Below are 22478 nucleotides of genomic sequence, written 5' to 3'. Positions count from 1 at the left end.
CCTCCGCTGTCATGAGCTCCGCTGCAACCCTCTAACGATCACAACACAGACCAGAACCAACAAGTGAACGATGTAACTATAGCCACATAGAAGCTCTCCAGTGGTCCGTAGAATCTTCAAGTGATCGAGCAACACAGCCCGGGCGCTTATTCATCGGCGCCAAGACGCTGGCGCTCCGATCCAGTCAGTGACTTCGTCCGTAGCTTGTTGTTGTCAGGGTTTGCTTGCAACGGAAACATTAATTAATATATGTAGTTGTCGAGAAGTATGTCGAACTCGATGACAATATGCCTGGTAATAATATATCAAAGAGAGTGGCTGGAAACAACTACCAAGATTCTAGGATATGGTGTATAAGGATTGAAAAATAAAAATAAAAATAAAAATAAAAAAATAACTGATATGTAACTAATTGTTTTTAAATTCAAGCAAACAGCTGATCCACCTATGCATGCATTTGGTGGGTTGGCGCCCGACACAATGTATGAATACGTGTTGGATATCCGGATTTACCTTCTAACTACGGAGAGCCTGGGATGGGGGGCCTGGGACGCCGGGTAGCTGCTGCACACTATCCCATACACTCTGCGAAACCTTCACTGGAAGCTTTCGTCCCTTCAAGCACTGGTCGATCAACCACATCCCCACGACAAATTCCTGACGAGTGAGCATTCTCCTATTTTCGTGGCTAACAAGGTTCCAAATGTGCTCGAGTGTGCTGAGCTGCAGTCGACTACGAGTCCATATATCCCGTACCACGAGATTCAATACCATATCTTGTGGGGATGGGCTAGAACTGCCCTGCCGGCGGATCTCATTTATCAGCAGGCCTTTGTTAGCAGCCCATACCCCCTCATACCGTTTCCGTTCCCGTTCAGTGACTCGGTCTCGCCAACGTTTTCGATCGCCCTCGCGATGCTTGTTTGGATGGGTGTTGATGATACGGTTCCGCTGGAGCTTTTTCCGTCGTTCGGCTTCGTCATCGGTTTTGGGATCTTGACGCATTGTTTGTCTTATTACTTTGGGCGGACTGGGTGTTCGGGAGGCGCCCTTTGGAATGTTATGTACTGGGTTTAGCGAGGAACGAAAGCGTGAGCCTCTCTGAGGCGGTGGCGGCGGTGGAGGATTCCTTTTGGCCGGAGATGGGGCTCTTGATGAAGCTGCTAGCGCCCCGGCCAATGAGCTGTCTGACACTCCTGAGTGTTGCGGTAGTAAACTAGATCGGGAAGGCCGGGAATGGAGTATTTGAGGTGGCGGAGCCTTAGTAGTTGGTGTCGTAGTTTGGATATTCGTGGACCTTGTTGTGGCGGTAGAGTTGTTCGTGGGAATGCTTGGCAATAGTGAAGTTGATTTATCCTCAGAAGTTGTAGACATCTTAATTTGATTTTTCGCAGGGACAGCCTGCTGAGATGGGTGAGGCTTATTTATTGAAATCGCAGGCAGCCTTGGTGGTAATGGTGGACCTTGTTTGTCTTGTGTAGAAGAAGGCTTCCTTTGGTGTTCTGCGGGAGGTGTGTGTGGCATCTCCTGAGTGAAAGAACTGGAAGATAGGGAGGAGCCTGTGCGCTCATTCCTTGACGATGTACCCGACAGCTTGGAATCAAGAGCCCGACTAACGCGAGGATCTGCCAACGGCATGTCCAGAATCACATCAAGCTTTGACATTGATCCAGCAGCATTCCGTCTTACCAGATCTAGGGATGCACTGGGGGAGGGGATACGATCATGGTGACCTGGTTCTTGATCAGTTTTCTGGCCTAGTGAACTAACTCCTCCACTTTCTTTGGTTGACGGTGTCAATGATTTTCGTACTGCAGATCTTCCCACGGCCAGCTGCGCAGCCATATGCTGGGGGTTAGCCATCCCTGGACGGGGCACGTTTGCACCACGGCTAGATGTAGCCTGTGATGCCTTAGGATCGTGAGTTTCAGTAAAGAGTTTAATCCGGTCTTCTACTATCCCTGCAGAACTGTGGGAAGGGGTATCCTGCTCCACGGGTTCATCGTCTTCGGGTTCGAATCTATTGTTAACTGCTCGCATTGTGGCGAGGCTTCTTGGATTCCTTGGGCTGTTGGGGGTTTGAGCGGCAGTGGATTTATTCGCTCCTTGTCCATCGAAAGCTAGTGATGCTCCAAGGAGAGCTGCGGATTGAACATGGGATTTTGATTGGACTCGTGGCTTTGATCTTTGAGATCTTGCTCTCTGACCGGAGTTTCGGTTTGGATCGTCTGTCATTAGGGAATATGATATGTAGTCGTACTTGATACGTCTCTCCAAGAAAATATTCCAGAATTCGAATGCACCTTCTACTGGCCTATCATTGCTTGATATTCCGTCACCCTCTCTGTTCGCGCGTGTAATCTAGTTCACGTTGTCATCAAAATATGATTGTCGTGTTTGACATTAGATTCCCTTAAATGGAGAAACTTTCCCGGCTTAAAGTGGGAAACATTTTATACGTGAAACTAAGGACACCCAAGAGGTTGTTTCAAAGGGCACCATACCGTCGAGGCAAGGTGTGAAGTTGTCACTTCTTGGGAGGGCTGCAAGTTGGAGGCTTGGATGCCTGGTGGCTGGGCGTTGGTGTGTTAGCCTGTGGCGGCTCCATTCCGCTAACTAATTAGTTAAGTTAGTTAACAGTGCCCATTCTTAGTAACCAACCGTTAACCAACTCGTTATTAGCCGTTTGGCCTCTCTCGAATTCCAATTTAGGGAAGAAAACCCACGACATGGAATTGTATTCGGACACGATATCTGGCTTATATCAGTCTGTTTCGGTTATTCAGTATTTACTCTCTCAATTATATTTAATGCACCTACTCCATTTTCGCTGCAACTAATCAGGATGTTGGGCGGTAGTTATAACGGAGGCATTGCAAACATCAGCATTGAGTGAATAAAAAAATAAAATAGCTGGAGCACGCAAGAAATAACCCCTATTGCGAAGCTATAAAATTTTCTCAAACTATATTTCCTCAATGCTTGCACACTTTACCTCGGGAGCCTGTGTAAGATTAAATATATGTGGAATGTTGGAAATTTGGTTCTCTGAACGAATCCATCGGGGTTTCTTAAATGCAACAGGATGACATCAGGTCACGTGCATTGGCGCAACCTTCGTGATTGTGCTGCCTAGAAACTCGCGTTATATAAAGTGACACATTGTCGACCTGAGAAAGATATTGTTCATTGAAAATCAAGTGGATTGCAGATTTCCTTAATTATCTACAAATGGATTCGGATGTGGAAAACGAGGTAGATGATGTGCGACAGGGAGCTGACACTGAAGCTGACCTTGATGAGAAGTAAGCTCCTTTTTCATATACAAATAGTTAAACTACTTGGTTATATAGTTGTACCTGACTAAATTGCCTAAACATTTCCCCCAGATATCCGAATCGCCCTCGGAACCACTCTCCCACTCTGCCTTTCCATGACTTATTTCTGACTCTATTTAACCCTCTTAATGAGAACAAAAAGCGTCCAACTGGACCAGCAGTTGCTCGAAGGAAAGTGGGACCACATGGACTTGGTGCAGCCGTCCATCTTAGCCCCCAAGAGTTGCGAAGAGACATCATTCAGCGATTTATTTCGCGGTGGCGAAAGGAAGTAGGTAATGATGTATTCCCAGCCTTTCGATTGATCATTCCAGAGAAGGATCGGTACAGGGCGATGTATGGATTGAAGGAGAAAGCCATTGGGAAACTGTTAGTGAAAGTTATGAAAATTGATAAGAACTCTGAAGATGGGTTTAGTTTGTTGAACTGGAGATTACCCGGGCAGACTTTCGCAAGCAGAATGGCGGGTGATTTTGCGGGTCGTTGTTTCGAAATCATATCAAAGCGGCCGATGAGGACTGAGGTGGGCGACATGACTATCGAGGAAGTTAACGAACAACTGGATAAACTTTCTGCAGCTTCGAAAGAGGATGAACAGGTCCCAATTCTTGAATATTTTTATAGAAGGATGAATCCCGAGGAGTTGATGTGGCTTATCCGGATTATTTTGAGGCAAATGAAAGTTGGTGCCACAGAACGGACGCTCTTCAATTTGTGGCATCCCGATGCAGAAGCACTGTTTAGCATTTCTAGCAGTCTCCGCCGAGTTTGCTGGGAGCTATATAATCCGAATGTCCGTCTTGAAGGGGATGAGGCTAAAGTCACGCTGATGCAATGTTTTCAACCGCAGCTCGCGCAGTTTCAAGTGCAGTCGTTTGACCGCATGATTCAGAGGATGAGGCTAGCTGAGGACGATCCGACATTTTGGATTGAAGAAAAGTTAGACGGAGAACGTATGCAGCTTCACATGCAAACAGACGACTCGATACCCGGAGGGAAGAGGTTTGTCTTTTGGTCTCGGAAGGCAAAAGACTACACTTATTTGTACGGAAATGGATTGCTTGACGAGAATGGTGCTCTCACGAGACACCTTCAGAATGCGTTCGCTGATGGAGTCCAAAGCATCATTCTAGATGGAGAGATGATCACATGGGATCCGGAGCATGATGCGATTGTTCCGTTTGGCGCTCTTAAGACAGCCGCACTGGCAGAACAAAGGAATCCCTGCTCGACAGGACAGAGACCATTATTTCGCATATTTGATATTCTATATCTGAACGGTCGAGCCCTCACAAGATACATTCTACGGGACCGCAGAAGAGCCCTTGAAGCAAGTGTCATTCCAGTACATCGTCGTTTTGAAATACACACCTATGAAATAGGTCGCAGCACAGCTGATATCGAACCTCTACTTCGGAAAGTTGTTGCTGAAGCATCTGAAGGTCTTGTGCTGAAGAACCCCAACTCCCCTTACCGACTAAACGAGCGCCATGATGATTGGATGAAGGTGAAACCTGATTATATGACAGAGTTTGGCGAGTCTCTTGACTGCGTTGTCGTTGGGGGATATTACGGTTCCGGCCGTCGAGGCGGCGCTTTATCAAGCTTTCTATGTGGACTAAGGGTTGATGGTGCGCACGCCAAAAAGGGAGATAAACCCACAAAATGTTATTCATTTTGTAAGGTTGGGGGAGGATTCACTGCAGCTGATTATGCCAATATTCGCCATCACACCGATGGGAAGTGGATGGATTGGGATCCCAAAAGACCCCCCACTGAATATATTGAGCTTGGTGGAGATGATGCACAGCATGAACGTCCTGATGTATGGATAAAGCCCGAGGATTCGGTTGTGCTATGTATAAAGGCTGCACAAGTTACCCCAAGTGACCAATTCCGTCTTGGTCTCACCCTGCGATTTCCTCGTTTTAAACGACTACGTATGGACAAAAATTGGCAGAGTGCATTGACAGTACAGGAGTTTATGGATTTCAAGTCAAACGTCGAAAAGGAGGTGAAGGAAAAGGAGCTCAGGTTTGACGATACTCGCAGACCCCGGCATAAAAAATCTACGAAGAAGCCGTTGACAGTTGCTGGCTACGAAGGAGGTAAAAAAACTGCATATGCTAGTCCCTCCGGGAAGCTATTCGATGGGCTGAATTTCTGTGTGTATCATGTGTTCTTCAGGGTTCTAGATGAATTGCTCACACTCTGTCTAGTTATCATAACCGAGTCCATGCAAGAACCCAAAAAGACCAAGGCTCAGCTCGAACAGCTTGTGAAAGCTAATGGCGGCAAACTGTATCAGACGAACACAGCGGCTGAAAATACAATTTGCATTGCGGATCACAGTGAGTCTGCAAAAAAGACAGCTTAACAGATTGATATTGACACATCCTAGGGACAGTAAAAGTAGCTTCACTACAAAAGAACGCAAAGGAAAACGTAGTTCGCCCATCATGGCTCTTTGACTGTTTAAAACAGAACGAAATAGACCAAGGTCTCCCAGACCTGCTTATCCCTTTGGAGCCAAAGTTAGTCTATGATGTTCTTTATTATTCTCTTTCAGTATACAAGACATCTAACCAGTTTATCTCAAATTCATAAGACACATGTTCTTCACAACTGCAGATCAAGAAGAGGAAATTGCCGGAAATGTAGACAAGTACTCCGATAGCTATGCTCGAGACGTCGACGTCTCGGAACTTACAAAGGTATTTCTCCAACTCCGTTACCCTGCATGTAATGACCCGGCCGCAGGAACTTTATACTAAAATATCATTAAACAATGACAGCTCCTTGATGAAATGCCCACAGTCCCTAATACAACTTTCTCTAGCATATCCCAACTGGAATCCCACATCGGGCACATGCTAGATCAAACGGCAAGTTTCAACAACTCCTCTAAAGGGTGGCTTTTCAAAGGTCTGGTCATCTACTTTGCTGCGCCACAACCTGCTTCACCATCACTATGTTCTTCACTACAAAACGATAATTTGAAAGAAGAGAAACAGCGTCTTCCTCAATGCCTTTATTTAGCCTCCAATCTCGTAAAATTCGCTGGCGGCCAGGTCATAACAGACGACAACGACATGACGGACCCACGCATCACGCATATCGTAATCGACGCAAATACCGATGATAAAACGATAATGGCAACGGAAATTTCTGCGATCAGGCGGAAAATTGCAACCCGCACTGGGATCAATAAGCGTATTCCGCATCTGGTTGGGGTGGAGTGGGTGGAGGAGAGTTGGAGGAAAAAAACTCTGGTGGACGAAGATCGTATGTGTCCTACCGTTCCCCCAATATTTTCTCTCTTCCCCCTTCTACTTGCGTTTTGCTGTATTTTATTCCGTAATTTATATAAAGTTCAAAAAGGAAAACTGATATACCTACCATTTGTTTAGGCTTCGCACCCAAGTAAGAGGATATAAATCGAATCCGGTGAAACTAAACGATGGGCCTCGGAAAATTGTGGCGTTAGAATCTTATCTTCATTATTATCCATACGGAGACCTTTTCTTTTTTTTTTTCCCTCGCGATCTCTAGAGACTTCATCTACGGGGGGCAAAGAGCAAAGGGATGGTTCATATAAACCATGTTTAAACTAAAGGACCCATATTTAACTAAGGACCCATGTTTCGTGAATATGGATGGAGCTGAGCTCCGAATAATGATCAGACGATGTCCTGGAATTTTGAATAAGTTATAGATGTTACTCGAAACTTCAAATGTTGATGGATTTACGATTTGCCGCACTCATGTGATGAGCGGGCAAACTCATCGATGGGATGATACCATTTTTCCTTCGGCCTGAAGGAAGTAAAGTAGTACTGCGATTCATTTCCGAATCATATCTCATTGAAATTTTACTTTTATGAGTTTGTGAGATGGGGTGACCGCTTTTTCAAATAATATATTGTAATAGAGCATGCATCTATAGTTATTTGGACTATATATTTATTGGTTTGTGTAAGGATATTCCGTGAAGGATATTCCTGTCCAGTCGTTTATGGTAAGATCACCATAATGTAGTGGAGCCAATCCAATACCGCCGCCACCAAAACTCAGAAGCACCAATGTAACCTACAAAAGGAGGTGAAAATGAGCTCGCAGTATTTCCAAGGGATAATGCCAAAATAAAAACTAATAAAAAACAAAACCGCTCAAGACGAAGGAAACGTTTATCAGACGCTTGCTAACGTTACAAAATATGCGGAAGAAAATAGTAAAATCATTCATCTGCGGATACTGCGACCCACCTTCGTGGGATCTTGTAGCCAGCAGAGCCACATCCCACACTCATATAGGCAGCATCAGACGTTGACACCGTTTTCCTTGGAGGAAGCCATATTTTGGCTCGACCGGGGATGTCACTTCGTAGTTTACCATGACGTCGCATGTTCATTTCCAAAACAACCACTCGAAGGAAATCGCCATTCTCTCGTGGCTCACGCTGGCGTTGGACAGGCAATTGCTGTGGAAAGTTTTGATCATCGCCGTCATCAGTCGCGCCATCATCCTCACCGGTCAGGGAAAATCGGCTACATCTGCATGCTTTCTTCACAACTTCTGAACTGTACGTCTCCATTTGAATTGAAGCAGTACATCTGCTGGGTTGGTCCCGGATTTCCCGCGGATATTCGCTGTATGTATGAAAATTTGCCGGCGAGGCGGTAAAGGGATTTAAATAGCGCCGGAGTGCCGGGGAGGGTGGATTCTTCATTGGAACAGGGTGTTTATCATCCGTCAGTTCTGGAGAAAAAGAGAAGAAAGATAGAGTAAGAAAGTCTTCGGATCGGATTGAAGGAGCTGTGAAGTTCGAAACGCTTTGAGCAGCTGATTTGAGTGCTCGAAGAGAGGCTGTAAGATTTGACTTCACTGTTGCTCCCAGTTTTGGAAATGGCCTTGATGGATTTGAATCATCCGTGGGGAGTTTAGAGGGAGTTTCATCGATTTCTACATCTTCTTCGCAAATGGAAGGCGAAAGGAGAGGGTGATCTAGAGGACAAGCCTCAGTGGGTGAAAATAGTCTCTGCTTCCGTATCAGGGGTGTTCGATGGTCCGAAAAAGACGGTGTTGCTGGATCACTGGACGGTGTCGAGATACTGTAATCAGTATCCAAAGATGGAACGGAATGTAAGGATAGAGATCCTACAGAAGTGGGAGTCTCGGGACCGCTTGGTACGCCGTCATCCTCCAACGCGTTTGGAAGACTGAGAAGAACATGAAGTGGCCTATTTACTAAAACTCCGGGTGTGTTGGGGCTTTCTGTCGATTTCCTCCCATCCGTGAGCAGAGAGTTGAGATATTCCTCATTGCTGTCTTCCAGGAATCGACTTAGTTTCCTAGTCGTCCAGGCCCGCGGCACAGGAATTGCAGTTGCTTCTAGCAAGTTTGAAACACGCGTAGAGACGGGAACTTCCGGCCTTGCCAACGAACGGGAAGGCCTTTCTGCCACTTCTTGTAAACTATTCCTGCTAGAATTGGGTTTAAGGGGGGTGAGAGGAGGAGGTCTCTGACTCCGCCTTGGAGGGACGATAACTGGGTTTGTGGAGGCTATCGACGATGGTTCAGAAGTCCCCGACGAGACTACAGGGACTGCCTTTTCATCCTGCAAATATACTGCTGTATCTTGGATCTTCGAGTTGAAATGGAAAGTTCGGAACACCATCGTCACGATTCATGACCATTCCCCGGGCCAGGCTGAAGAACTATAGCGTTTTGGTGGTGATGGTTGGAACTGAAGCTGGAAATAAGCTGTTGACTACAACATAGAGAGGTGTAGATGACTTTAAAGAGCAGTCCTTGATACAATCAATGGAACTAACTCCTCCGTATTCGTGTCGGATCAACTCTTTAAAACATAGCGGCGGAGAGCAACAACGACAGAGCAGAGGCGACTGGGGACAAGTATAAACATCACAGGCTTGGGAGCAAAAGCCGAACTCAAGAATATAGTTATATTCAGGAAGAGGAAAAGGAAGTGGGCGAGAAGAGGCGGGAGAGGGAGAAAATGGATTGGAGGATAGCGTAGGTTTCACGGAAAGGCGAGGTTGAAAGGGTTGGTTGTATTCCGGATTTAGGTTGTAAGAACAAAGGGCAATGTATCGTCACCGCATCCAAACGGTGGAGCGGTACCTTCCACTTAACTAGCCGCTGCTGGCTGAACGGGAGACGCGATGATTGGCCCCCCCCCAGATGATTCTAAGGGCCATAGCCACCAATATCTGTCTGGATTTAAACGAGGGAGTCGATTGCTGCCCAACAGGGTATTTTTATTTCGTATTCCTATCGACGACATGTAATCTCACCATAAACCAAAACGACTGAACATCAACAACAGCACAACGTATTCTGCATCATGGTGCATTGTTGCAGCGGAATGCACAAGAGCTCCGCGGCCAAGCTAACCCCCCCCCCCCCCAATTAACTACGGAGCAATCCACCCGACATATTCCTCCCATTACACCTTGCTCCACGCTCCATGAACCATGAACCACGGATCAATGACCAGCTTTTCAGCGCTGGATGAGCTAGATAAATAAATTCTGTCTCTACCAGGAGAAATTTTTGTTGGCAAATCACACGATGTATCACACGAGGTCATTCCGTAGAATAGTGCTACGCTGAACACGATTCAGCCAGGACTCCGACTGGCAGGATTTCATCATCCAGCCACGGAGAAATATTTCGTCCATTGCGACAACAGCTGAACGGTTCTCTTCAAAAGCTTTTCAACTGAGATGTATATTGGACATTAATTGACTAATCCTTTTGAGCCAAATGTAATCCCTAGAAATATTGCTAGGATTTCTTGACTAATCCATGACATAACTGAATACACCCTTTGAGGCCCTCGACGAGCCTCGCAAAATAATTTTTCTGGAACTTGGGAAAAAGATTCAGTGTCTGCTGCGGGTGTGATTTATCTCAACCACGGTTTTGTTTCCAAAGTAAAGAAGACTTTTGTTCTTCGGGAGCCTGTTTTAAGTTGGAACATAAGGGTCAACTAAACTGCTCACAAAGCACTGAAACTTTGCTCCAAATCCTGCCCGTTTTCAAGTCAACATGTGACCTGTCCCCAAGATGAGTTTCAATGCCCGTGTTGCCATCGAACTACGGGTTTACCTACGTGGTCTCTCTGGTATCCGTATTATTATTATTCAATGGAGGTTTTCGGCTTCCACCAATGCACCGACCTAATAAAGGGCCATCTCATCCATGGATAGGCTACCCCAAACGGTGCCACGGAACAACACGAACTTCGTCTCACAATTCAATCAACACTCTGTAAATTTAGCTTGAGCAAAAGAGAGCCAACCACTGGCAGAAGCACAACATGCGCATGCCCGTTATCTCACTGCATCATGACTGCCTATTAAAGTTCCCTTTGTGTGGTCCAAAAACCGTGCTGGGAAGTGCTGTTAGGAGACAACTTTATTTAATGGTTATCTCTATGTCAACTAAACATGATCAAAATATTGTTGTTTCTACTGTTATTTTTATTCTGGTAATAAACCGGAAACAGTGCAAATCTTATTCTATATATTTAGTACACCTTGGATATCTTTTTGGAAATTGATGATATCTATATATATTGGTTCACTAATACATGGAGGATCTATTGCGAACGTTGAGGGGAGGTCAGGTTCAGGAAATGTGACCAGCATCTCTATACCACTGAATGTCGGTGTCTAACAATTGCAATGTCTTTGTTCTATGATATAGATGGCATTAAAACTCCATTATGTTGTGAAAGTTGATGCGGGGCCGGTTCTGCAATATATAGGAGGGGTGGTTCAACCACTCCCGTCTGCGATGATATGATGCCATAGTTCCACCTCAATTCTACTATGCCGGTCAAAATCGAAAACCTGCAAAACCAGGCAATTAGATTAGTTAAACCATTCCCTTCTCACAAACACGCTGGAGGGATCCTGCTCCCCATGTGTAAATACTGGAAGAGCAGACAAATCACTCACCGTCTTCTTTTCCATGTTGCAAATCGCAAGATTGATATCTGCCACAATCACCTTATCCCCTGTCCCCATTGTTTTCGCAATTGTATGCCCAGTTGGATTCACGATTGAAGACCCCACAATGAGCCCCATACTTGCCATTATCTAAACCCACCCGTGCGGAAGAAATAGAATAACAGCTATTGGCATAACTATTATATTCCATGACAAGCTTTTGATGTAATTTATGCCTCTTTTTTCGCAGTTTGAGGATCCGTATTCGGCTCCCCGTATAGATCAGGGCCAAAATCGGGTGTGTTGTATCCGCACAGCACAAGCTCTACACCTTGCAACCCGTACGCACGCCGGGACTCCGGCCAGCAGCGGTCATTGCATATCATCATGCTGACGATTGTATCACTTTTCCCACCCGTGTCTGCACTTGTTGCCTCATCCTTCCAGTGTGCGCCGGGCACGAGGTTGTAAGACGGGTCAGTTAGATACGGTGCGCGGCAGATATCTCGCGCCTGTGACGGACCGTACCATGGTTCCAACATGCTGCGTTTGCATGCCGCTTACCAGCTGCTTTTCACCTCAAAGAATTTGCCTTTCTTTGATAGTTCTCCTACTGATGGATATCCTCAAAGAACTTGCCTTTCTTCAATAATTCTCCTATTGATGGATATCCTCAAAGAATTTTGCCTTACTTTGATAGTTCTCCTATCGAGGGATATCTTTCTTATTGTTATGTCTTTGTTTGCCTTTTAGGCTAGACTTGTATGTAAAATGAGCAGTATCAGCATAAGGATATCAGTCATCTCCAACCTCTATAAAAGGGGGGTGAAATCCTCTGTTCGCTGATACCAGTTCTATATGATCATTCTGGCCCTCACAGGGGTTTAACTAACTAATTACCTATTTGGATTCACCGCCTTCCTATTTCGTGCATTAACTTATCTCTTCTAGTTCAGCCGTATCAACCCCTTTCGAATATCGGCCATCTTATACGTTTTATACGAGGCCTGGGGTCCGGAATGCGCAGAAGCCTAAAAATACTTCCTTTTCCAACTACTTAACTAATTAATAACAGTGGGTTTAGTTATCAAAAGGCTCAATCGTTGCTAGGAAGGTGGATTTTGCGGTTCCGCGGTTCTTGCTAATCTAATCACCTTCCCTTCCTTTACTGAGTCATACACGCATGCGTTAGTTAACTAACTGGTTAACTAACTTATAGCTTTCTCCGGTAAGATCTGCGTACCCAATGCAGACATCTCTACCAAGCGATTGCGCCGCATCGAAGAATCCTTTTGACATTTTCGCTATTGATGATGTCATCGCCTTTCTCAAAAAACCTCTCCACCTCCTCCGTACTCAAGATGTGTCGCGGGAAAAATGTCGTTAAAGCTGTTTTAGCCTCTTTTCGGTCAGAATCTATACGGATTGAGCCCACTTGAGCCACCAAGACTTTCAGTTTTCGAGACATTGTGGATTGCTAAGAAGAAAACCTCGTAAAAGAAAAGTATGTACGAGTACAGAGAGCCCAACATGGAAGAGTACCAGTCGGAAATCCATCTCGAGGCTCCCCGATTGCTACTAAATAAACCTCTACAACCCATCCCACCTTTGGATTCAATTGCGATGTTGATAAGAGACCGTTATCTGTATCCACATCACCCACGAACGGGCCCGGTCCTGTTAATGTAGCGATACCCCCCCGCATAGAGGATCAGCCCCATACTTTCATGGGGTCAGGCCGTAGACCTGTAATAGTCGTCAACGAAGAAGGGAACGGTTGATTGGGAAGGTTAGTAAGGAAGCCAGGAATTTGCATTGTTATCGTGTCGTGACTTTCACACGGCGAGCTACTTTTCATACTTAAAATAGAACGGATCCTTAAAATCATTTATATATCTCTACTATACATTTTACAGGAGAGGTTGTGAAATATACACGATAGTAAACTGTGCATTAAGTAAATTCCCGTGTCATCTTGTAACACTTAAACCAAATATAGTAATATTCTTTCCCAATTTGGAAATTTTATTGCCATAGCTTAGCGTGACCAGAGGAGTTCAAAAACTGCCCCGAGTTCTGATCACTCATCCTGAAGAGAAAGGATTACCCTTCGGATCTCAGGTTTTGCGCACTTATCTGATATGCATTTTAGATGAGGTTTTAAGGGCTAGGTTGAATAAGCGAAGTTAAGTGTTAAGTCAAAAATTAGCAGGAAAATTACCACTTGTCTACTCTAACCCACATTGAACTATCCCCTTGTCTGTTAGACTTGTGCGAATTAGCGTAGTTTCAAATAGTTTAAAATATTTACAAGGATTTGTTTGAATGACTCGATGATAGAATCCTTATATAAATATATATGAGAAATCTATTGGCTCAGTTACCTATCAAAGACCCACAGAATTCACCTACCACTCAGTCAGCATGGAACTCACAAAGGAAGAAACTTTCATTTAAGGAAGAAGCTGAGAAACTTGGTTAAACCTCTAGTATATCAAGGAATTGCCAATTCCTTTGATTATTGATAACTATAATCACAATATGAACGTGTTTGACCCAGAAATCAGGATAGGGAATCCTATGAGATTGATAGAACTACATATCGCAACTAGTTTCCTATAGCTAGTTAGCTACCCAAGCATATAGACTTCTGAGAGAAGCTCTATCAACAACTCTTTGCCTTTGCTAGCTCAACCCATGATCTACCATCTGAAGGCTTGGCCTCTTCATTGAATCACATCCTGGTTTCCCTACCAAAAGCGCCTATCTTGTCTGTGGTGTCAATATAAAAGAAAGAAGGGGTCAAGAAGAGCAAAAAGAGTTGGGTCGGCCAGTTGTTCAGCATGTGTAGGTGGCAGCTCCTGCTTGAAATCTCAATATGGGAGGAATTTCATACTATGGAGGAATGATCCTATATTACCTAACTAGGCTAGTGTGAAGTGCGGTTCGGTGAATTATCAATTTCATTTGAATAACAATAAATTACCATTGTACTATCCCTCGTCCGTAAGTTCTTGCTCAATTAGCGTGGTTTCAATTAGTGCATATTATACGGTTTCTCATTGAATAATTAAGGTAACTTTGGTATTAGCGTGTATTAAAGTAATTTAAAGCCCTAACTAAGGATTCACGCTGTCCATAGATTGGGTAATCTCATGGAATTCCTCCCAACATTGAGTTTTCAAACAGAAAGGCATATTTTGACATGCTGAGCAACCAGAATATGATCTTAGTGTCTGTTTATTTGGTTGCTGACCTAGCTTTCATTTATACTGACATCAGGTACACACTGATTGCTTTGGTAAAGCAATCTATTGATGATATAAATCAGAATTCAATTATTGAGATGAAAGATAAGCCTTGAATTTTAGATATATATTCAAGGAGTTATTAGTAAAGAGCTGTTCATGAGAGCTTATGAGAAGGCAGCTTATATTGCTAAGTTTGAACACATTCTCTATGAGATCAGAGCCCAGGATGGCTAGATTCTTTAAAAATATCTCAATTCTATCAAGGTCTTAGTATATTAATTCACAATTGTCTAGCTCAGCAGTAAACCTCCTTCAGATCTATAAGGAATTCTTATATATTGTCCAGTAATTAGCTTCTAATTCCTCTTATTCTTCTTTACCACATGCTTCTCAGCCTGCTCACTATAATCACCCTGATCATCTTGCTCGCCATGATCATTGAGTCAAAAATTGTCATTTTCGTCCTCATTTTCTGAAGCTTTATTATCACTGATATCAAACTACTCAAATGAATCCTAGCCTTTAAACATGGATCTGATAATGATTCTAATATTAGTGAAATATGAAGAATAACATATAAGAATTTAGTAAATGATAGCTAAGGTAATTGATCTTCTAATGAGCTTGATAGATTTTCATTTTACCTTTTCTAACTTCTAATATAGCTACTTGAGGACAAACACTCTTTTAAACTGAGGGGGTAATGTTACGGCGCAGCTGCTTGTAATATGAAGTAAGGTTGATCTGCTCCAATCCCCAACCTCTTTATATTTGGTTGCTCATTCATTCCACATTCTAATCTCCAGCTTAGTATTCTCGTCGCAACTACCTGGTTAGATAAATAAATTGAAGCTTTTATTTTGTTATCATTTTGACTCTAGACTAGCTATGACAGAGACTATCAATATTAATATTGACAGGAAAATTGAAAACTAGATCTTGCAAAAGAGGCTGCATTGATAGAATTTTACTAACTTCAATGATGGAATCTCCGCAATAATATCCTCAACTGCTCATTTTCATATCTTAAGTATTTTTGTATGATCTAGAGAATAAATTAATTAGCTGGTCCATGAGATTTAATTTTTATATGGAGTATTACCAATGGTTTGATAAGTTTTTTGGTGGATTCCATGAAGAGAAGGAACTGAGAACGTTGAATTCCATACGCATCTGCTAGCTCAATGAGGAATCGCAAATCAGTGGATATAAATACCCAATTATCATCCATAAAAAATGAAATGGGATCTTATTGGTTACTGAATGGCGTCAGTGCAAAAGTCCATTCATTGATTGAAACCACGCTAATTGAGCAAGAACTTACGGACGAGGGAATATAAATAAATTACACTAACGAAACCACGCTAATATGCAAGTCTGGCAGACGTGGGATACTTGACCCCAGAGAGGTCTTAAGGAACGACAGGTAAGATAAGATATTGTCAAGATAAAATATGACTGATTAAAACATTGCTCCATGGGTCCGTCCATCTATCCATGGATGGGATGATCCCCCACATGTGTCAAAGCAAACGAAAGGGTTTAAGCATGTCTGCGCCTGGGTTGCTCCGTACCATGCTACATATGGAAGACTGCTCCTGTTACCGTTACCGAAGCTCTGGATGTGGGGATGAAAAATGGGGAAGGAGGAGCGAGAACATCTCTGGATGTACTGTAACGCCTACAAGGACGAAAAAGCGGAGAAAACAAAGTTGCCTAGGCGTAGTTAACGTGGGTTTGAAACCCATTCTTCAACCAAGGGAAGAGCGTTGTCATCGGCTGGTTCGATGGATCGAGGCTCAAACCAGAGAACCTTGAAACCTTGAGAGTGAGGAAATAAATACTCAGGGACCAAACTACTCTAACCTTAAACGAATTGGGTTTATGTTGGAGATTCGAAATGAGCAAAATGATGAGGTGACTGGCAGCTGCTCACTCTGGCGCATAGAGTTTTTTTTACGGCATTTGAATGGGAATGATTGAATTGGCTCGTCAGGGCTTGCAGTCATTAAAAGTCTGGATAATGGTTCCTATAAACCGGAGATCTGTACGGAGTCATGTGCAAGGTACCAACATTCTGGAGAACAGTTTGTTTGATATCCATCTGTGGTACTTTTTCACCACCCTCAACACCAGGGTTAGGAGTAGATTAGGGGGTTAGGACAAGGGTTAACTAGAGTTTATTGCATTTCATGTCTGAGAAATAAAATCACCAGTTTGGTTTTGCTATCACTCATCTGTCTGCAAGGCTGCCATAGCAGAAGGACGATTCCGATCACCCTTAACGCATGGGAGTGGGATTCCAGGGAGATAGGACTCGGTCAAAGTCGTTCCCGGCAAACTAGACCTTCTTCTGCTTTGGCATGCAGCGTCAGCGGCGCCAGACACAGTGATCGGCATGAGCTTTAACACGCAATCAGCAGCAGACAGGAAGTGTCATAATCGCTGGCACAACCGCCCAGTCAACCGTACAGGTGTATGGAGACCGGAGGCAGGAGGCATTAGACATGGCGTGCCCGGATTGTTGGCAAATCTCCACGGCAGCCACCGGTCAAGAGCTGAAAGGTGGATAATTTCAGAGGTCAAAGAATTAACTAATCGCAATCAAAACAAGTGTGCCCGTTCTATTTTTCGCCATTTAGCTTCCACCCTTGAAATGCGAAGTACAATTCTGATACATGGGCACGTCAGCCAGAGTTACCAAAAAACTGCACCAGCTGCCATCAGAATCGTTGAAGCGATTCATTCCACTTCCGTTGTCCAAGGCGAGATTCGATGGGGCCCGATTCACGTGTTCTAGGATCATAGGTAGGGACTCCTTACAACGCCAAACCGAAAGTCGATTTGTTATCTCGTTCGACTTCAAAAAGTGGGTGCCATCCATTCCAAGGCTACTACGGTTCTTGAGAAACTACCCCATAAAACAACCGCAGAGAATGATTAGACTGCCCAGGAGAGACGACAGGGATCCAAGCGGACGGGGACGCGCTTCCATGTCACCTGACCGGGGATGGGAGACCTCCAGACCATTGAGCCTCCTCAGAATGCGGAAGTATCTTTCTCCTGCTTCATCATTTCAACCATATCCTCTCTCGCTCTGCCACGGACGTGCTGTGGGCTGATATCTTGCGTGGCCTAAACCGCCCTTCTTCATTGCTCTGCAACTCACCAGTAGTTCAAAAACCACAGTTTTGGGTGCTTGAACCCGGGCGATAGTAACTAATCCCATCTATTTAAGTAGCCGTAGATCTGGAATAAGTGGAGATTTCGACAGATCTGGTCCACGAACTGCCAAGCAGGGTTTCTTATTTCTTCGAACGACTCTGCGCCCTTCTTTCCCCTAAGCGACATTCCACATCTGATGACGATTTCTCTCTGTTGCAAACAGTCATTCCGCGCACTCTCTTGTGCCGTTCGCATCACTGAAGTTGTTGCCCATTGTCTAGGTATTTCTGGTTCTAGCTCTTCTACATCATGGTTTCCGTCTCACAAGAATCAATCTGTCTGCGCACTGCTTGTTCTGAATTTAATCCATAATTGTGATGCGCTGTTGCATGTTCTTGGTGACAGTGAGGGGTGATATTCGTCAACAGCTAGGAATACAAATACTGATTAACCTTCTACTTAGAACCACTTTATCTCAACTCTCTGAGTTCATTTGTCCAACACAACTACTATTGTGCGTTACGCAATCTGGTATATTCGCCCCAATTATGCCCCGAGGCCGTTGATTTGTTCAACCGACAGGGCATTGAAGATCAATGGCGGGAGGGAGTGGTGCCGAAAGCCGGGAGGTGGAGCAAGCCATTCAATCAGTACCTAATGCTCAAGCGGGGAAGCCAAGGTCGAGATTAAAATCTCAAGACAGCGCAACGGCAGTGAAACGACGGTGTGTTAGCAGCGCATGCATTGCCTGTAGGAAACGGAAGTCCAAGGTATTGGCAGGTCCACATTAATTCATATTCTTGCAACGATTATTCATTGGACTGACGGACTGCGCTTACAGTGCGATGGAAACACACCTACTTGCGCCGCTTGCGCATCCGTATATCATACACCATGTATGTACCACCAAGTGAAATCGCAAGATCTGATATGATATTGACATCCATCCTTAGGTATATACGATCCCAATTCGGACCACCGTCGAAAGGGAGTTTACAAGCAAGATATTGACAACTTAAAAAATCGCAACAGCACTCTCCAGACACTGGTTCAGGCCATCCTTAGCTACGATGAAGCGGATGTTCCAGACCTTATTCGACAAATACGGTCGAGCGAAAATCTGGAGGAAGTAGCAGAGACTATTTTAGAGCGAGAAAAGAAGGCAAGGAGGACTGCCGTTCCAGAGGTGTTTACGGACGAGGACGTCGGTGAAGCGAGTGATGTTCCCAAATTCGAGTCTGAGCTAGCAGGGAAGATGAGTAAACTGGTGCTTGACGGCTCAGTAAGATTTGTCGGGGGCACTTCGAATTTAATATTTCTACCTGCAGAGCTCTCCTTAGAGGAGCCGGATACCTCCTTTGGGCTACTTGAGCCAGTCAAAGACGCGGACGAGTTCATTACCGGCTGGACCGAGGTAACAAAAAGCAAAGAACTGATATGCCATCTGTTGACCATGTACTTTACATGGCACTACGCATATTTTACTACCCTATCGAAAAAGTTGTTCTATCGTGATTTTGTTAAGGGGCGGTCCAGCCAACATTGCTCGCCGCTCCTTGTTAATGCTATGCTAGCCCTTGGTTGCCACTTCAGCTCATGGCCAGCCGCACGAAGAAACCCGGAGGACTCCGCAACTGCTGGAGATCATTTTTTCAAGGAGGCTAAAAGGCTATTATCGGAGAACGATGAACATGAAAAGGCCAAGCTATGCACGGTGCAAGCGCTTGCATTGATGTCAGTACGCGAGGCTGGTTGCGGGCGAGAAGGCTCAGGCTGGGTATATAGTGGGATGAGTTTCCGAATGGCTTACGATTTAGGTTTGAATGTTGATGGTACGGGGATCACTTCTTATGTTCTTCCTGATGAGGATATCGACGCTCGAAGAATAACATTTTGGGGATGCTTCCTTTTCGACAAGTCAGTTTATTCATATATCTTATCCCAAATGCTTGTTTGACTAGACTAATATGCGTAATTGCAGATGCTGGTCTAACTACCTAGGACGTCAACCCCAGCTTGTAACCACTGGTATCAGTGTCCCCAAGTTTGACGTCTTCCCTGATGAAGATTTCGAAATGTGGTCCCCGTACACAGATTCAGGCGTCACACATGAGCACGCTCAACCATCTCGAACACGGGCAGTTGCTCTTCGTATATTGCGGCTATGTGAGATAAGCAGCGATTTACTGGCCTCTTTCTATCACCCAACGGCTCTGGAAGGGCAGATTGGAAAGCAAGAGGAGTTGAAGCGACTAAGCCAGCTTCATACGAGGTTAGAAGCCTGGCGCAAAGTTCTTCCCAAAGAAATGGAACCCAAGGAAGGCCAGCTACCCCAGGTATTGCTGATGCAGTGAGTCTTTCAAAACAACGCCACAGTGACTTGAAATATTCAAACCGGACCCGACTGACAAAACCTCAGCATGTTCTTTCAATTGCTCTTTATCCATCTTTACCGTCCATTCCTCAAATATACAAAATCAACTTCTCCTCTTCCAAGCCATGTATCTCCTAGAAAACTGTGCTCACAGGCTGCATCTATGATTTCGAAATTGCTTCGATTTTACAAACGCACATATGGACTCCGCCAAATCTGCAATATTGCTGTATACATTGGACATTCAGCTTGCACAATTCATTTACTTAACCTTCCAGACAAAACCGCCAAACGAGACCTGATTCATGGTCTCAAAAACCTAGAAGAGATTGCGGAAAGTTGGCTCTGTGCCCGCCGGACTCTACGGATCTTGGAAATCTCGGCGCAGAAGTGGCATGTTGATTTGCCAAATGAAGCCGTGGTAATTCTTGAGCGCTCACATACAAGATTCGGGCCCTGGGGATCCTGTGACCAGGCCCATTCTCCATCAAATTCAGACACATCTCACAAGGACGCACTGCAGCCTGAAAATCCACAAACCTTTGGAACTCCTGAGCCCATTTCAGTACCCCCGGAGCCTGCTATTACTGTGCCTGTAACAACTGTTCCTCCTCCCATACCGAATCCTTCCTTTTCACAATGTCAGCGATTTTCCCCGATGCCCTCTAAGCCCTCACAACCACCGCAGCCACAAACTGCGCATCCAACCCACTTTCCCTCTGCCACAGTTCCCGACCATACGTTCTCTGTGCCAGCTCTACAAAGCCCCTACCGTGCCAACCTCAATGTTGCCCAAAACCATGATACCTGGACAAGTACACGACAGTCTCCTGTTGGTGCTTCCACTGGAAGCAATACTCCCTCTGTTATGAACACTCCGCAACCATCGGCACTAGGAGGTATGGAAAATCTAATTGAGGCAAGCCAAGACTGGTGGTTGAAAGATCAAAATGCCCTGGCATTGGGGTTAGACAATTGGGGTGATGGTTGGGATAGTGCTGCCAGGCCGGTTGGTTCGAGCCTAGACTTTGAACCCAGTATACCAGCGGTTGCTCTCGGGGACACTGAACAGATGATCGGGGGTAGCAATTACAATTTTGCGTCTGGGCAGCTGCCAAGTGTTAATACTGGCATGGATATAACAAACATGCCGTTGACGCTTCCAGGCTACGATGCTGAATTGACGGAGGAAAGCCAATTATCTCAGACGAGAGCTGGTGATAATCAGGAAATCAATCCGGCACAACAACTACCAACGACAATGGCGGGATTTGAAAGTCACAGTCAGCTGTATTATTGACCTCAGTCTCCACCTTTCATAAAAAACGAAAAAGTTTTAGGGAAGCATATCCGGTGTGAAACGTATCCTTCGAATAGTTCCCTCGCATATTCACTAATCATATTACTGAGGGTTTATATATATAAAAGGAAAGTGAGTTGAATTTTCAGTTTAGAACTGTCTTGCATCTTTTCTTTACTCACTCGTTTTCTCTTCCTCAGTTGGCGAGATGTTAACACGGCCAAATGAAGGACTCAGAGGCTAGCTTCCTCAATTCCACTCTTTCTTTACCTTCATTTGCACATAATTTTTCTTTCATTTTTACTTCATTTGCCTGGATATCAGTGTAACGGTGGGTATGTCATGATCACGACGAAGCCATTTGCATTTTTTCGTTCCCATTCTCATGGTTCTTGTTTATTTTTTGCATTTTTGTTTGGTTGTTCACATGCAATTGTGAGCTTGGTCTATTTGGCTGTAAGGGGGAACTGGAGCGGAGTTTGCTTGTGTTTTCATTTTCTTTCTTCTCCTCTCTCAAACGTAAATTGGCCAAGCAATATATATATATAAATGTATAAACCTGTGCATATATATGTAGATAGATGTTTCTATATTTACTTACTTCGTTTCCGTCTATCGTTCTGTTCGAGGGATATTACTGTAAGTTTTGAAGTTCCATTTTATATTGGAACGGACGGAAGGACTCCGCCACACCCAAGAAATCTGGAATGCATCTAAAAAGGCCCAACATCTTTGGATAGTTTAGGTTGTTCATACCCTCTTCCCAGACGTGTCACTCTTGCTGTACGCTGAATTCGTGCTTGAGTTGCCTCTCGATTTCAGATTTGTTCTACCTGCAAAATATGGGGACATAAGAACTTGATGCCGTGCCAAAATTGCTCTGGCGGGCGTTTCCCTTCTGGCAGGGAATCTAGAGATTAATAGCCTTCGTTAAACTACCTCTCCCCAGGTGACTTTCAAGTACTTCTCAGTGAAAGCAATAAGAATAAAGTGCAGGTTTACCAATCTATTGTTATAAGTTTTCTGAACGCCCGCTCCGAGCTTGGCCTCGAGTGAAGATCCATGTATTTC

General features: G+C 44.5%; 8 protein-coding genes across 8 annotated transcripts; 2 read left to right on the top strand and 6 right to left on the bottom strand.

Moving 5' to 3' along the window:
* Positions 1-516: 516 nt before the first annotated feature.
* On the bottom strand, positions 517-2235 carry PADG_05603 (uncharacterized protein; the record flags this gene model as incomplete). Its single annotated transcript, XM_010762511.1, has 1 exon — positions 517-2235. One exon carries the CDS (start codon positions 2233-2235, stop codon positions 517-519), a length of 1719 nt encoding a protein of 572 aa, XP_010760813.1.
* A 996-nt stretch (positions 2236-3231) lies between these two features.
* Positions 3232-6765, top strand: PADG_05602 (DNA ligase 4; the record flags this gene model as incomplete). The annotated part of the gene is made up of 7 exons (XM_010762510.1): positions 3232-3305; positions 3390-5503; positions 5558-5689; positions 5740-5872; positions 5947-6052; positions 6134-6623; positions 6749-6765. The coding sequence occupies 7 exons, from the start codon at positions 3232-3234 to the stop codon at positions 6763-6765; spliced, it is 3066 nt and encodes a 1021-aa protein (XP_010760812.1).
* An 810-nt stretch (positions 6766-7575) lies between these two features.
* Positions 7576-9015, bottom strand: PADG_05601 (uncharacterized protein; the record flags this gene model as incomplete). Its single annotated transcript, XM_010762509.1, has 1 exon — positions 7576-9015. One exon carries the CDS (start codon positions 9013-9015, stop codon positions 7576-7578), a length of 1440 nt encoding a protein of 479 aa, XP_010760811.1.
* A 2128-nt stretch (positions 9016-11143) lies between these two features.
* PADG_11948 (uncharacterized protein) lies at positions 11144-11464 on the bottom strand (the record flags this gene model as incomplete). Its single annotated transcript, XM_010762863.1, has 2 exons — positions 11144-11218; positions 11327-11464. 2 exons carry the CDS (start codon positions 11462-11464, stop codon positions 11144-11146), a joined length of 213 nt encoding a protein of 70 aa, XP_010761165.1.
* Positions 11465-11547: 83 nt separating this feature from the next.
* Positions 11548-11859, bottom strand: PADG_05600 (uncharacterized protein; the record flags this gene model as incomplete). The annotated part of the gene is made up of 1 exon (XM_010762764.1): positions 11548-11859. The coding sequence occupies one exon, from the start codon at positions 11857-11859 to the stop codon at positions 11548-11550; it is 312 nt and encodes a 103-aa protein (XP_010761066.1).
* A 604-nt stretch (positions 11860-12463) lies between these two features.
* Positions 12464-12785, bottom strand: PADG_05599 (uncharacterized protein; the record flags this gene model as incomplete). Its single annotated transcript, XM_010762508.1, has 2 exons — positions 12464-12485; positions 12580-12785. 2 exons carry the CDS (start codon positions 12783-12785, stop codon positions 12464-12466), a joined length of 228 nt encoding a protein of 75 aa, XP_010760810.1.
* Positions 12786-16797: 4012 nt separating this feature from the next.
* PADG_05598 (uncharacterized protein) lies at positions 16798-17374 on the bottom strand (the record flags this gene model as incomplete). Its single annotated transcript, XM_010762507.1, has 3 exons — positions 16798-16971; positions 17041-17126; positions 17236-17374. 3 exons carry the CDS (start codon positions 17372-17374, stop codon positions 16798-16800), a joined length of 399 nt encoding a protein of 132 aa, XP_010760809.1.
* Positions 17375-18329: 955 nt separating this feature from the next.
* PADG_05597 (uncharacterized protein) lies at positions 18330-21407 on the top strand (the record flags this gene model as incomplete). The annotated part of the gene is made up of 5 exons (XM_010762506.1): positions 18330-18503; positions 18575-18629; positions 18687-19650; positions 19715-20083; positions 20153-21407. The coding sequence occupies 5 exons, from the start codon at positions 18330-18332 to the stop codon at positions 21405-21407; spliced, it is 2817 nt and encodes a 938-aa protein (XP_010760808.1).
* Positions 21408-22478: the final 1071 nt, after the last annotated feature.

This window comes from Paracoccidioides brasiliensis, assembly GCF_000150735.1.
Source record: "Paracoccidioides brasiliensis Pb18 unplaced genomic scaffold supercont2.6, whole genome shotgun sequence".
Taxonomy (NCBI): domain Eukaryota; kingdom Fungi; phylum Ascomycota; class Eurotiomycetes; order Onygenales; family Ajellomycetaceae; genus Paracoccidioides; species Paracoccidioides brasiliensis.
This window is presented reverse-complemented; position numbering and strand designations above follow the sequence as displayed.